The sequence below is a fragment of the Gobius niger genome, assembly GCF_951799975.1.
Source record: "Gobius niger genome assembly, chromosome: 22".
Lineage (NCBI taxonomy): Eukaryota > Metazoa > Chordata > Actinopteri > Gobiiformes > Gobiidae > Gobius > Gobius niger.
In genome coordinates this window covers 6,127,757-6,143,385 of record NC_136873.1, presented here as the reverse complement: position 1 = coordinate 6,143,385, position 15,629 = coordinate 6,127,757, and the positions used below count along the sequence as shown (strand labels likewise).

The following is a 15,629-nucleotide window of genomic DNA, read 5'->3' as shown; positions in this document are numbered from 1 at the left end:
CCTAGACCAAGGCATTCAACTATTTCACGCTTTTCATCAGCAGAGAGATCCTTTTTCTTTCCCTTATTGCTTGAAAATGGTGGTCTGTCTAAGGGTGAATGTCCTTTTTCAGTAGTTTTTCGATTAACTGGGCTTAACCTGAAAACTAATCATCCCAGGCAGAAATGTGACAAAATCCACAGCGTTGTGTAGGGTAAAGCAAGTATGGCAGACCCTGCGCTATTCTTTCATATTAAAAAGCCCGAATGACGGAGATGCAGTCAAGGAGTTAATGTTTTGATGAAAAGTGACCTTGAGTGTATAGAAAGGTGCCTATAATTTATAAGAAAAAGCTTCTTCTTTTTTTATTCTGACTGTGTAGGAGGATTGTTTTTTCTTCTCTCTACTGTATCTTAAAGGATCTGTATCATGCTATGTTAGTCATCCCAAAGTAAATAAAAGTATAGGCATTTATATGATATATTGTACCTCTACCACTATGGAGCACTCATTTTAGTGAGAAATATAAGTATTTTCTGGGGGTGTTTTGCAAACCCGGATTCAGTTAACTCCGCCCCCTCTCTCCAATCTAATCTGCCCATGCATTATTAGCAGTAAGAAATATAAATATCACAGCAGTAAGGGAAGGTACTTCACAATGCAGTTATAAGGAGTTGACACCTGCAACACAGCTTCATTAAGGCTAACACACACGCTAACACACACGCTAACAAGCGTTTTGATTGACTCACCGCTCTGTCCTGGCCGCTCCATCAGGTGTTTACATTATGGGACTCGCGTTGGTTATAAAAGTGAATCCACTTTGATTCTGGCGAAGATTCACCAAACATCCATCAGTGACAGTCACAGAAAAACACTATTCTGGTTGATAGTCGCTAAATCCCGGGAAGAAATTCCAACTTCTGGCGAGTGTCCTCTTCTTTAGGAAGGTTGAATAAAGTCCTGTCCTCTCGTAGCCAAACATGCTTTTCTCCGTGACATTATCGTTAGGTAAGAATAAAGAACAGGCGTGTCCAGAGTAGGTTAGAAAGAGCTCCTTCTTCACAGCTTTCAGTGCAAACATGACGTCTGTTCAGACACTCAGGGGGTGCGCTTGTTTTCTCTACAGGAGTCAGACACGTTTTTTTATTTTTTATTTATCTTCTTTCTTTCTTTCTTTCTTTCTTTCTTTCTTTCTTTCTTTTTTCTTTCCTTCTTTCCTTCTTTCCTTCTTTCCTTCCTTCCTTCTTTCCTTCTTTCCTTCTTTCCTTCCTTCCTTCCTTCTTTCTTTCTTTCTTTTTTCTTTCCTTCTTTCCTTCTTTCCTTCTTTCTTTCCTTCTTTCCTTCTTTCCTTCTTTCCTTCTTTCCTTCCTTCCTTCTTTCTTTCTTTTTTCATTCCTTCTTTCCTTCCTTCCTTTCCTTCTTTCCTTCTTTCCTTCCTTCCTTCTTTCTTTCTTTTTTCTTTCCTTCTTTCCTTCTTTCCTTCTTTCCTTCTTTCCTTCCTTCCTTCCTTCCTTCCTTCTTTCTTTCTTTCTTTTTTCTTTCCTTCTTTCCTTCTTTCCTTCTTTCTTTCCTTCTTTCCTTCTTTCCTTCTTTCCTTCTTTCCTTCCTTCCTTCTTTCTTTCTTTTTTCATTCCTTCTTTCCTTCCTTCCTTTCCTTCTTTCCTTCTTTCCTTCCTTCCTTCTTTCTTTCTTTTTTCTTTCCTTCTTTCCTTCTTTCCTTCTTTCTTTCCTTCTTTCCTTCTTTCCTTCTTTCCTTCCTTCCTTCCTTCTTTCTTTTTTCTTTCCTTCTTTCTTTCCTTCCTTCCTTCCTTCTTTCTTTCTTTCTTTTTTCTTTCCTTCTTTCCTTCTTTCCTTCTTTCTTTCCTTCTTTCCTTCTTTCCTTCTTTCCTTCCTTCCTTCTTTCCTTCCTTCCTTCCTTCTTTTTTTCTTTCTTTCTTTCTTTCTTTCTTTCTTTCTTCCTTCCTTCTTTCTTTCTTTTTTCTTTCCTTCTTTCCTTCTTTCCTTCCTTCCTTCCTTCCTTCTTTTTTTCTTTCTTTCTTTCTTTCTTTCTTCCTTCCTTCTTTCTTTCTTTTTTCTTTCCTTCTTTCCTTCCTTCCTTCCTTCCTTCGTTCCTTCTTTCTATTTTCTTTCCTTCCTTCCTTCCTTCTTTTTTTCTTTCTTTCTTTCTTTCTTTCTTTCTTTCTATTTTCTTTCCTTCTTTCCTTCCTTCCTTCTTTTTTTCCTTCTTTCTTTTTTTCTTTCTTTCTTTCTCTCTCTCTCTCTCTCCCTCCCTCCCTCCCTTCCTTCCTTCTTCCTTACGACAGAAATAATGAAAAAGGCTGTTTTACAAATTAAAATCAGGCCGTAAGACATTGCATTACAGATGTCGAGCACGTCCGTTCCTTTCTGACATCACCGTGGATCAAGTCAATCAGTCAAAAGTCGATTTTGCATGATATAGGACCTTTAATGCTGGATCGATGTTTGATGGAATAGTTAAATATATAAATACACAATCCACTAATGTCATATTACACCATGATTTTCTGTTTCTGCCATATGGAACTCCTTTATCTGAATAATGCCCCCGGCGTCATTCAATAAAGCCAAGTCCTTCGTAGAATTCTCTTTGGACCATCACACTTGGGACTTCAATCAGCCGCACTTCAAGCCGACAGAGTTCGAATAATGAGGATGAAAGTGCACATTAATTGAAGTGCATTTAAGAAGTACATCTCCATAATTCAGCGAGTCAAACTGTTGCGTCAGCTTTCAAAGTGCCGGCCTATTTATCATAAGAAACTCTCCGGGGAACTCCTCAAAAACAGCGTAGCTCAAGAGCGCCACAGCTTGATCCCTTACGTTTCTGAAGCCTCTCCGACTTTCTGACGAGCCCGTTCGTATCCCTCGTGATAATTGCAGCTCTGGTCGTTACATAATGTCCGGGCCTTGTTTGTTTACTCTGCAGATGCACAGGGTTGACTCTGGCGTGGGTACTCGCTGACGGCGAGGACAGAGAGTGCGCTTATTTTTAGCCTAATATTTAGCGAGAGTAAACAAGCCGCTTTGGCGTAGAAATGACACATGGGTTTCCAAAAAGCGGTGTACGAACTGGCTGTGGTCGTGTTGAGAATTTGCCGGCAATTATGTCCACATGGATTTAACTGAGTGTTCCAGAGCCGTGGGAAGATGTTTTAGTTAGGGGGCGCTGAGGGACAAAATGTACCCCCAAAATACTTTTTCTGTGCATAAATCCTATTTATTATTATTATATTAAATTGATCTTTTTCCTCACATCAGATTTTTTTTCATCACTTTTTTTTGTTGGGCAGCCGTCTCTTTTTTGTCACTTTTTCGTCAAATTATTCACATTTTTTTGTCCATTTTTTCTCAATTTTTCGTCAAATTTTTCTCACTTTTTGGTCAAATTTTTGTCATTTTTTTGTACATTTTTTGTCACTTTTTCGTCAAATTATTTGCATTTTTTTGTCAATTTCTTATCAGTTTTTCGTCAATTTTTTCCTCTATTTTTCGTCAATTTTTTCTCACTTTTTTGTCAATTTTTTGTCCATTTTTTGTCCATTTTTCGCAATTTTTTTGTCAATTTTTTGTCAAATTATTCGCATTTTTTTGTCAAATTCTTATCACTTTTTCGTCCATTTTTTCCTCAATTTTTCGTCAAATTTTTCTCACTTTTTTGTCCATTTTTTGTCCATTTTTCGCAAATTTTTGGTCCATTTTTTGTCAAATTATTCGCATTTTTTTTGTCAAATTCTTATCACTTTTTCGTCCATTTTTTCCTCAATTTTTCGTCAAATTTTTCTCACTTTTTTGTAAATTTTTAGTAAATTTTTTGTAAATTTTTTGTCACTTTTTCGTCCAATTTTTCTCACTTTTTTTTGTCAAATTTTTGTCCATTTTTGTCATTTTTTGTAACAATTTTTGTCACTTTTTCGTCAATGTTTTCTCACTTTTTTCACATTTCCATCCTTGTTTTCGTCTCAGTTTTGTCGCTATTTTCACACCTTTTTTCCAGAAGCTTTTGGACTGGGGGTAAAGCTGGAGAAAATGTGCTCGGTTCAGGTGGGAGTTAAGGGGTTGATATTGCCTGCAGTTCACAAACTATCCACCAGGGGGTGCTGCAGCGCCCTCAGCACCCTGGGTTCCCACGGCCTTGGACTGTTCGGATCTGGGGTTGGTGCAGTGGGTCAGGTCTTGGTTCAGAGACCTGATGACCTGAACATCCTGAATGACTGGGTTATTCCGAGATGATGATGCCAGGATTTAGGGCTGCAAGGTTGATCTTTGGGCCCGATCGCAAGGGGCTAAGATGTTCTTTTTCCCCCGTCTGTTTGAGTGATAGGCTGCGTCCGAAACCATTAAATTATAGCCTCTAAGCACTAACACTAGCTGTTTTTCTTCTTTATTGGTGGAGTGCAGGCCAAACAAAAGTGCATGTCGCCCCCTACTGTATAGTGTCCAACAACAACAACAACACTGCAAAAAGTAATTAACTAGATCAGTATAAACATCTCAATTTGAGCATAATAATCCAAATTTTAGTTGTTTTGACTAGTTAAGAAGTTCTTGGGCATTTGTCCCAGATTATTTCACTTGTTCTGAGATGTTTTTGACTCGTTTCGATACATTTTGTCCTTATTTCAGGTCATTTTCTTTGCCAATGGGGTAAGAAAATTGGTCTTATCTCATTGGCAACTTTACTTTCTTATTTCAAGCGAGATTTACCCTAGAACTGGTCTGAAATGTCCTCAAACAAGCAAAGCAAATTTGGTCCGATCAGGAAAAGTGTCTAAATGAGTGAAAACCGCTCAAAACAAGATACATTTCCTCAATTCAAGTCATTTAAGCCGATGCTTGATGTTTACTTTTTGTAGTGAACAACGTGTCCAAACAAAGACATTTAAGGAGAAAAAATAATCCAAATGGGCTGAGGGGGGTGGGGGGGTTTGGCGCAGTGGCTTATGGGATGCCACATAGCTCCTAATCACCGGTTAGTTAGCATCAGAGGTCCCTATGCTAAAGTGGCTATGATAGCTAGCATCGAGGCTCCTTTTCCTAACTCCTTCCTAACTTACAGCCCAATTTGGAAGCTTCTAATCATGGCGGACGCTGACGCACATCCGGTTTGGTGTAAGAGCTCTTACCAATTTACTGGTTTCGGACGCAGCATCAGATGTGTCAGAATCAGAATGATCGAGCCTCGCTTCCTTTGGCTGCTGGCCGATCAGAAGTGTCTTCAGGAGACTCATGTTTGTATTTAATTTAATCTCGAAGCGAGTTGGAGTGCTCACAAAAAGCCACTTGCCTCCGCCCATCGCCGTACACGTGTATCATTGTATTTTTGTATCTCCACCCAATTCTCGTTTCTAAATGAGCGACCCCAGGAATAAAGTGGATAGAGATTAGCCTCGCCGGCCAGTCACAAGATGGCCGCCACGTTTGCCACGTCAACAAGTGTTTTATTAGATATCTTTGGGGTCCCGGGATCTGACGGCTAACAGAATGTGTGCATGTGCAGGAACAGGCTCCGAAAGCTAAAGGCATTTCTATGTTTCTATGGACATTAACCAGACAAAGGGTCGGTGCACACTGTTACCATGCCAACTATTTAGGCCCTTACAAACAAATAGTAATAATAAGCGAGTATATGCTTTGTACACGACAAACGCCTTGGTGGTGTAGTAGTGTGTGCATATTTTTAGCTGGAACATGTAGCGAGTGTGAACATGAGAACCTGGAGGTCACGTCGACAGCCGTGCTAACATGCTAACAGCCCATCCATCACCGGCGTTTTAGCTTAATGAAAGTGAGCCACCGTATTGACAGGACGGGGGGGGGGGCGAGTGCAGCCGGGGCCCATCCATCACAGCGCATTATTACCGCCGCCACGCAGAGAGGAAGCATAACAAGAGTGCACGTGGAGTCCGAGACACCAGGGTGGATTTTTTTTGCTGTTTTTTTGCTTAGCTTTGAACATATCTTGGTCACTGTCTTGGGTTGTGCTGGTTAGAAAGTAAAGGCGATACGATTAGTGTATTAACCTCTTAACCTCCATGCGAACTGAGCACATTTTCTCCAGTTTGGCATAACCCGAATCTAAAAGCAAGTGGCAAAAGAGCGACAAAAAAAACGACAATACAGACGGCATCTCTGGAATTGCCCATATATGGTCATGTTTGAACAGTTTGAACAGTTAAGGGGGAAAACAATTTTGAAAAAATGAAAATTTTCTCTAATTATTCAAAAACTACTGTAACAAATCCTGAATTATGAACATAGTTTCTACTAAATAAAGATACAAAGACATGGGGAGGAGCAAAGTGGTTCAACAGCCCATAAATACATGAATAACGGAGAATGCTAACTTGATGCTACATGTTAGCATCGGGCTAATGCTAACGGTTAGCTAGCGCTAGCTACAACTGCCGTTTTTTGTCTGCTGTGAGAAAATATCCAAATGGGCCCGATTTACACTTGACTTTATTTGTATGTGATAAATAAGTTCATATTCCACCAGAAAATGGCTAAAAAGAGTGAAAAATTGTGTTTCTCTAAAGATTCTATTTCCCCCCTTGGCGAAGCCACGCCCCCTTCTATGACGAGATGCCGTTTGTATCTATCTATTTCCATTGTAGCTGTTGTCATAGTAACGATAAACAAATGATTAACTGTTTTGGGAAATATCAGATAAACCTTGTTTTATCGTCTCAAATGTCATTCCGCCTGTTCTTGCGCCTTAAGCCACAACAAGACCACATTTTTGTTGTTGTAGTTTTACTCGTATAATCGCTAGTTTTAGTTTAATTTTATTTCTCTTGATCACTTCCTGCCTCCAGCTGATGTCACTGATGATGTCAGCAGTTAAAGGGTCTATATGGTCATGTTTAAAAACAGATGTAAATAATGTGTATATATATGTATATATGATTTAATGTAAATAAAAAAAATAAAAATAAAAAGTTTAAAAACAGTAAAGGGGAAAACAATTCAATTCAATTCTCTAATTATTCAAAAACTACTGTAACAAATGCTGAATTATGAATATAGTTTCTACTAAATAATGATACAAACACATGGGGAGGAGCAAAGTGGTTCAACAGCCCATAAATACATAAATAATGGAGAATGCTAACACGATGCTACATGTTAGCATCGGGCTATTGTTAGCGGTTAGCTAGCACTAGCTACAACTGCCGTTTTTTCACTTTTACAGAACAATCTGCTGTGAGAAAATATCCATATGGACCTGATTTACACTTCACTGCAAAAAGTATTTAACTAGATCAGTATAAACATCTCAATTTGAGCATAATAATCCAAATTTTAGTTGTTTTGACGAGTTAAGAAGTTCTTGGGCGTTTGTCCTAGATCATTTCACTTGTTCTGAGATGTTTCTGACTCGTTTCGATACATTTCGTCCTTATTTCAGGTCATTTTCTTTGCCAATGGGGTAAGAAACTTGGTCTTGTCTCATTGGCAACTTTTCTTTCTTATTTCAAGCGAGATTTACCCTAGACCTGGTCTGAAATGTCCTCAAACAAGCAAAGCAAACTCGGTCCGATCAGGAAAAGTGTCTAAATGAGTGAAAACCGCTCAAAACGAGATACATTTCCTCAATTCAAGCCATTTAATGCTTTATATTTACTTTTTGTAGTGTTGACTTTATGTGTATGTGATAAATAAGTTCGCATTCCACCAGAAAAAGACTGTGTTTCCCAAAAGAGTCTATTTTCCCCCTCGGTGAGGCCACGCCCCCTTCTATGACGAGATGCCGTCTGTATCTATAACACAATGAATAAAATAAAGTGTAGGAAAAAGTGACAAAAAAAAGCCACAGAAACGTGACCATAATTAGACGAGAAAGTGACAAAACCATGACAAAAAAAAGCAATTTCAAGTGTCAAGTGTAAATCGGGTCCATGAAAAATAACCTTATATCATTCAGTGGCAGGAGTTGGTTTCATCTTCACATATCAGACTTCAAATTTGGTATCGTGACCGGCCTATCGGGAAATGCACCGGTACAGTCGACACCATCAGCTGTCTTCTTGCATCCCTGACTGCATGAATGAGCCTTGTTTTGAACTTAAAGCTGGCGTGCGTGGGTGGGTGGGTGCCTGCGTGGGTGCCCTGCCCGCTGCCTGACTCAGTAGAGGTCTCCCTTGCACAGCGGGGGCTTATGTAAGAGCGGCGGAGCTGAGCTTGAACTGCGAAGGCGTGAGAGCGAGAGACGCAACATGTGAACGCGCTCTAAAAGGCCTGTGTTTACGACGGCCGAGACGTCCATGTCGGCTGACGCCTTACAAGGACGATCGTTACGTTTGCGCCGTTGTAAACAGTGAGGCGCGAGGGGAGACGCGCAGATCTGTGGGAACGTAGAACGCCTCGCCCACGCTGCCTGTGTGAGTGCAGAGAGTCGGCGAGTTGGAAACACCCAAGGACGAAAGGAAGAGAGAAAATGACACACTGAATGATCAGGTTTATTCAACATGTTCAAACCGATAAATACTGTGTAACATTTCACCCAAGAGAGGAAAGAGTAGAGTTCACCTTTCCACAGACCCTGCTGGGAGTGGGATGATACGAAACACCGCAAGTCTTTTTCTAAATGCTTTTGTTTTGCCCCCCAACAGTCCGATACAGCGGTCGTGATCAGTCTGCGGGGCAAAGCTCTCGATTTACCGGTCGATCTACGTTCAGACCCTCACCTATGGTTATGAGATCTGGGTAGCGACCGAAAGGACGAGATCGCTGATGCAGGAGGCCAAAAAATAGTTTCCTTTGCAGGGTGAGATAGGGTGAGGAGCTCAGTCACCCGAAGTTCCTCAAACTGCTGCCTCGGCTCTGGAGAAAGTGGAAGAAAATGGATGGATGGCACTGTAGGCATCTGTCTGAGCTTTGGGAGAATATCCATCCATCCATCCATCCATATATCCATCCATATATCCATCCATATATCCATCCATATATCCATCCATCCATCTTCCATCCATCCATCCATCTTCCATCCATCCATCCATCCATATATCCATCCATCCATCCATATATCCATCCATCCATCCATATATCCATCCATATATCCATCCATCCATATAGACATCCATCCATATAGACATCCATCCATCCATCCATATAGACATCCATCCATATATCCATCCATCCATCCATCCATCCATATAGACATCCATCCATATAGACATCCATCCATATAGACATCCATCCATATAGACATCCATCCATATAGACATCCATCCATCCATCCATCCATATAGACATCCATCCATATAGACATCCATCCATCCATCCATCCATATATCCATCCATCCATCCATATATCCATCCATCCATTCATATATCCATCCATCCATCCATCCATCAGAGATGCCCAAACTTCCCGATCCACACACACCTCCTCCAGCTGTTCTGGGGGAACCCTGAGGCGACACCAGGCCAGCTCGGAGACATAGTCCCACCAGCGTGTCCTGGGCCTTCCACGAGGCCTCTTCCCACTAGGACATGCCTGGACCAGGAGGCATCCGGAACAGATGCCCTAGCCACCTATTTATTGTATTCATTTATTTATTTAAAGACAATGGCTGCTGTCTGTAGACCCTTGCAGATCCAGAAAATACAAATAAACAGTGTACAGCAATCATGACAAAAGATCATCCACACAGCCCTTGAGACAAGAACCTTAAGAACAATGGTCCGTGTTCGCACATCTGGTTCCCCTTCAGTCAATTAAAGTTTTGTTTTAAACACTATGGATGTGGTGCAGTCTCTGTTGGTCGCCGGGAGGACGTTCCCTCAGCCCCTTTCACTGAGGTTCTACTCACTTTACCGCTTGCACTGGATTTGAACTTATTAAAATCATTCAGGGATTTGAGAGAGTCCATGTAAAGTCCATAAATCAAATATGCTGGTTTAATTTTTTAGAATGTACAATAGTAACTTACCATCAGCCACCATGGAGTCAGTGAATAATGCAATGTAGAGTGTCTTTGACTTGTTTTGCGTGTTCCTTGCAGAGAGGGCAGCACCAGCATCCTGAACAACCTGCTGTCGCGCATGGAGCAGTACGCCAACAACCTGGAGAACCTGGTGGAGGAGCGCACCCAGGCCTACCTCGAGGAGAAGCGCAAGGCCGAGAACCTGCTCTACCAGATCCTGCCACAGTAAGGCTCCCTGGACTCATGTTTAACGGTGTTTTCAAGCCTCCATTTATCGCAGAAAATGTTTTTGGTTATTCTGTGTTCCAAATTATTATGCTAATTGTAATTTTGTCAGATTTTCTAAATTGTTAACTCATTTTTTACATGGCACTCATCAGTGAAAAAGACTGTTTGTTAATGAATCTTCATGTATTTCTGGGCCCATTGCAGCCGATACTTTGGTTTGTTTTTTCTCGATACCGATACTGGTCATTTTGAATGTATTTCAATCAATATACATTTCTAATTTTTTTATATAATTAATAGTAAATTAAAGTTATATTACTTTGACTGGTTCATTAAACAACGTTAATGTGAAATTAAATGCAAAAACGACATTTAAAATTAATACTTTAATGACAAACCGAATCTAAACCAGAATGATATGCCCGGCTCAGTTCAATCCCCTGCTGCTGTGTGACTGTTTTGGCTCAGAACAAAGAAATAAATCATCCTTTTATGTTTAAAATTGCTGCCACGCCTTCTTTTTACATATGCGAATTAGTATCGATACTTTTTGCCGAATATCGATACATAAAAAGTAGCCGTTTGGTATCGATATATCGGTACTGTGTTATCCATCCGCCCATCCCTACTCTGGAGGGTCCTACACCTTGATGTTCGTGAGACTCCAGCAGCTTCAAATACCTGTTTGCGGCTTTGTAGCAGCTGTTCTCTTAATCTGATGTTTGTCTGGCAGAAACCGTCCTCATTGTGCCTTTATCAGTGCGATGATTATTTCCAGTCTTGGACTTAATAATATTTTGAAGTTTTTTTCAGAGGGATTTTTTAATATCTAATTCCAAACCTAATTTATTCAGTTTTGAACCCAAAAAAACAGGCGAAATTTGAGTTTTTACAGATTTTTTCACTTATGATTAGTTTATTGAAAAACTAAACAAAATATCTAAAATCAACTCTGAAAAAATCTTAGTTACAAATACGTCAATAAAATGAAACCATACGTTTTAATCTTTCGTTGCCCGAAATATAGGCAATTTTGGCAAATTTTCCTGCACAAAATGCCTTATTTTTATATGAAAACATAAAATGACATAAAAAACGCAATACATTTTTGTCTCATATTTATATCAGTCATGTTCAGCAAAAGTTTCAAATTGATATCTCTCCATTTATTTTTTTCCCCTATTCACCTGCAGTGTCTCGCCTTAATCTGTTGTGAAATATCGAAAGTTTTCATACCTAGACCAAGGCATTGAACTATTTCACGCTTTTCATCAGCAGAGAGATCCTTTTTCTTTCCCATATTGCTTGAAAATGTTGGTCTGCTTGATGAGGGTTATGATATGAACCCTGTATAGTTTTCGAAATCTCTTTTTTTTAATTGCAATACCAGTCGTGGACTAACTTAAACAAAACAACAACATGCGGGTCCACTTTAAAGGGGCATTATTCAACTTGCATTATGGAAAACTATGTTTTTATTAGTGCGTATTTTACCTTTTTAGTGACACAGCAGCTGTATGAGTGGTGGAAGCTAATTTGTATAGCGCTTTTCACAGTGTAGGTATTTGTACTTTCACTCCACACTCGGTGGTGGTAAACTATGTATGAAGATGCAGTTTCCTCTGGGATAGACTGACAGAAGCATCAGAAACATCTGCCGGGGAGAACATGCATCTCCACAGACCCGGGACCTTGTTGCTGTGAAGCACGAGCCATTGCTTAAAAAGTTCCATAATGTATCTTTAACTTACCTACCATTTTAAACAGTTGAAACCCGAGATTGTCCTAAATGCAGTAATCGACTCATATTTCGTCATGTGAACAGTTCTGTGGCGGAGCAGCTGAAGAGAGGAGAGACGGTTCAGGCTGAAGCTTTCGACAGCGTCACCATCTACTTCAGCGACATCGTGGGGTTCACCTCCATGTCTGCCGAGAGCACCCCGCTACAGGTACTCACACTCTGACTTACAGTTTCCCACAGAACATTTCAGGTCCCTCAGAATATTGCAACTTTACTGGTGTGATGGCAGATCCAAGTGATACATAGTGAAAAGGAGAATGTGTTTTTTAAAGTTCCTCATTCAAGCCTGGAGTAAATCTGACACTGATGATCCCAAACTCCCACAAAGAGTCTTATCCTCCTAATCCCGTTTGCCGTTGTGGATCAAGCCCCTCGTCTCCGGTTCCTCCTTGTTAATTTGAGAAGCCGGAGGCAGGATTTGCACGCTTTTCTTAACGATCACAGCTTTGCAACAACAACAACATGACGGCAGATCAAGAGTCTGTCCGTCCAGTTTCAGTAATGACCAGATTTACATGCGGAGTTTGAGTTGACGGTTCTTGAAATTGGTCCAAGTGGCATCTGGTTAGTCTGGCGTTATAAGTGATTTGCCTCAGGTGCTCTGTGGAGCGGGTCAGGCTGTTTTAACCCCTGAACTCCCGCCTGAACCGAGCACATTTTCTCCAGTTTGGCTTTACCCCAAGTCCAAAAGCTTCTGGAAAAAAGCTGTGAAAATAGCAACAAAACTGAGGTGAAAACTATGATGGAAATGTGACAAAAAGTGAGAAAAAATTACAAAAAATGACAAAACAATTGACAAAAAAATGACAAAAAAAATTGACAAAAAATGACAAAAAAATGACAAAAATGTGACAAAAATGTGACAAAAAATGAAACAAAATTGACAAAAAATGACAAAATGTGACAAAAAAAATTGACAAAAAAATGAAAAAAAAAATTGACACAAAAAATTGACAAAAAAATTGACAAAAAATCAAAAAAATTGACAAAAAAATTACAAAAAAGTGACAAAAAATTGACAAAAAAATTAAAAAAAAAAATTAAAAAAATGGACAAAAAAATTGACAAAAAAATTGACAAAATGTTACAAAAAAATTACAAAAAAATGACAAAAATGTGACAAAAATGTGACAAAAAATTTGATAAAAAATGGACAAAAAATGACCAAAAAAAATGACAAAAAAATGACAAAAAAATGACAAAAAAATGGACAAAAATGGACAAAAAATGACAATAATGTGACAATAATGTGACAAAAAATGACAAAAAATTGACAAAATGTGACAAAAAAATGGACAAAAAATGGATCAAAAAATGACACAAAAAATTGACCAAAAAATTGACCAAATGTGACAAAAATGAGTTGAATACCCCCCCAAAAAATGCTGAAAAAAAAATCTGATGACGTGAGGAAAAGGATCCTCAGGCGGGAGTTAAGAGGTTAATGCAGGCTAGCTGATACCATAGAAAAGCGCTAGCCTTGCATTAGCCTAGCGCCACGAAACTCTTCAAACATAGCAACTGCTTGAATTACAAAAAAAAATATCTCCAGAAATCAACAACACTCTGGAAAACTAGGAAATGAGGCCCTATGTCAAAAATCCTGAAACATCCCTTTAATGCTGCGTTCATGCTTCCAAAAGGCAGATTCACTGTATGTGCCATATACAGTAAATAATGTCTATACTGGACCTTTTCCACATTAAACAAAATTCACAGTCTTTTCCGTCAAACCAACCGCTTACGAAAACAACACGGTTCAACATTTGTGGATTTTCAGTTTCAGTGAATTTACAAGTGATGCAAAAAAAAAAAAAAAAAATAGAAAAAAAAAAATTTGGAAAAAAAAAAAAAAAATGAAAAAAAAAATATTATAATTGATTTTTGGCTGACGTTTTGTCTCTTCAGGTGGTGACGCTGCTCAACGACCTCTACACGTGTTTCGACGCCATCATCGACAACTTTGACGTCTACAAAGTAAGTCGGACGTTGTGGAAGTGGAGGATGATGGAGAATGTCCTTCTAAAACTGGTTATTGTGAAGCTCCACTTTGGCAGGATGGTGATGGAAGAGCGTGCAGAGCTTTAACTGCACTCTGTGGACAAACTCAGGCTCCGGGTAGTGCATTAAATCTGTATAATTATCGTTTAATCCGTACTTAACGCACGGCAAAGAGATAAAACTGTTTAATGGAGTCTGCTTTTACCGTGGTCCCGCTATAGGCATTAGACGTCTCTCTGAATGCGTTTATGTATAGTAGACTAATATATAAAACACTAATACAGCCCAGCGTTAGTTTCTTCGACTCAAATATTTTGTATTTTGGAATTTTGCTTTTCTCATGAAACAGCGGCTCCCTTTCTCTTTTAATTCATTCCGTTCTGAAACAGCCTCCTCTGTCTAAACTTTGCACCGAACGCATCCGAAACTTTCACTCCAGAACCTCCATGTTGGTCTGTGTAACGTTGCCACGACAACGCATCTGTGTAACGGCGCAGTTTTTCTCATCTAAAAGTCACCACAAGGTCAAATACGCACAAATATATTTTTTTTTCCACATAAAAAGTTGCATATTGCACCTCTTTAAACATGACCATATATGGCGTCTTTATAGATACAGACGCCACATATGGTCATGTTTAAAAACAGTTAAGGGGGAAAACAATTTTGAAAAAATGTATATTTTCTCTAATTATTCAAAAACTACTACAAATGCTGAATTATGAATATAGTTTCGACTAAATAATGATACAAAGACATGGGGAGGAGCAAAGTGGTTCAACAGCCCATAAATACATGAATAACGGAGAATGCTAACTTGATGCTACATGTTAGCATCGGGCTAATGCTAACGGTTAGCTCGCGCTTGCTACAACTGCCGTTTTTTTTTCACTTCTACTGAACAATCTGCTGTGAGAAAATATCCATATGGGCCTGATTTACACTTGACTTTATGTTTGTGATAAATAAGTTGATATTCCACCAGAAAATGGCTAAATGAATGAACTTATTTATCACATACAAATAAAATCAAGTGTAAATCGGGTCCATATGGATATTTTCTCACAGCAGATTGTTCAGTAGAAGTGAAAAAACGGCAGTTGTAGCTAGCGCTAGCTAACCGTTAGCATTAGCAAGATGCTAACATGTAGCATCAGGTTAGCATTCTCCGTTATTTATGTATTTATGGGCTGTTGAACCACTTTGCTCCTCCCCATGTCTTTGTTTCTTTATTTAGTAGAAACTATATTCATAATTCAGCGTTTGTTAAAGTAGTTTTTGAATAATTAGAGAAAGTTTAGATTTTTCTCCAACTTGTTTTCCCCCTTAAAGGCATTAGAGAGGATTCTGTGGTTTAAGATTTGTCCAATGGCTGTTTGTGTATGTTTGAATAGCGCGCATGCGACAGAGCCCCCTCCAGATACGCCTCCGCCGCTGCATTCACTTTGTTGTAAACATACAACTTTATGAGTTTTCTACTTCACATGTTTCTTAAAGAGCTAAGTACAGTACTTACTCAACAATTAAACAGAATTGACCTGTCCAGAAGAAGTTTAGCGACCAAAGCATCCGTTTTAAGATTCTTTTGCACCTTCAGGGCACGCCAGCGCTTGAAACAATCTCCCAGACAGACGCTTACTGGGTGTGGCAGGCATATCGGGGACAGG

The 15,629-nt window shown here is 39.4% G+C and overlaps 1 protein-coding gene across 1 annotated transcript in view; it reads left to right on the top strand.

Moving 5' to 3' along the window:
- npr2 (natriuretic peptide receptor 2) overlaps window positions 1-15,629 on the top strand; it is a 149,470-nt gene that overhangs the window by 123,033 nt on the left and 10,808 nt on the right. Inside the window, exons 16-18 of the mRNA XM_079581235.1 lie at window positions 10,011-10,157; window positions 11,986-12,109; window positions 13,870-13,938. Of these exons, the coding sequence (XP_079437361.1) occupies window positions 10,011-10,157; window positions 11,986-12,109; window positions 13,870-13,938 (340 nt within the window). The remainder of the gene's footprint in view (window positions 1-10,010; window positions 10,158-11,985; window positions 12,110-13,869; window positions 13,939-15,629) is intronic.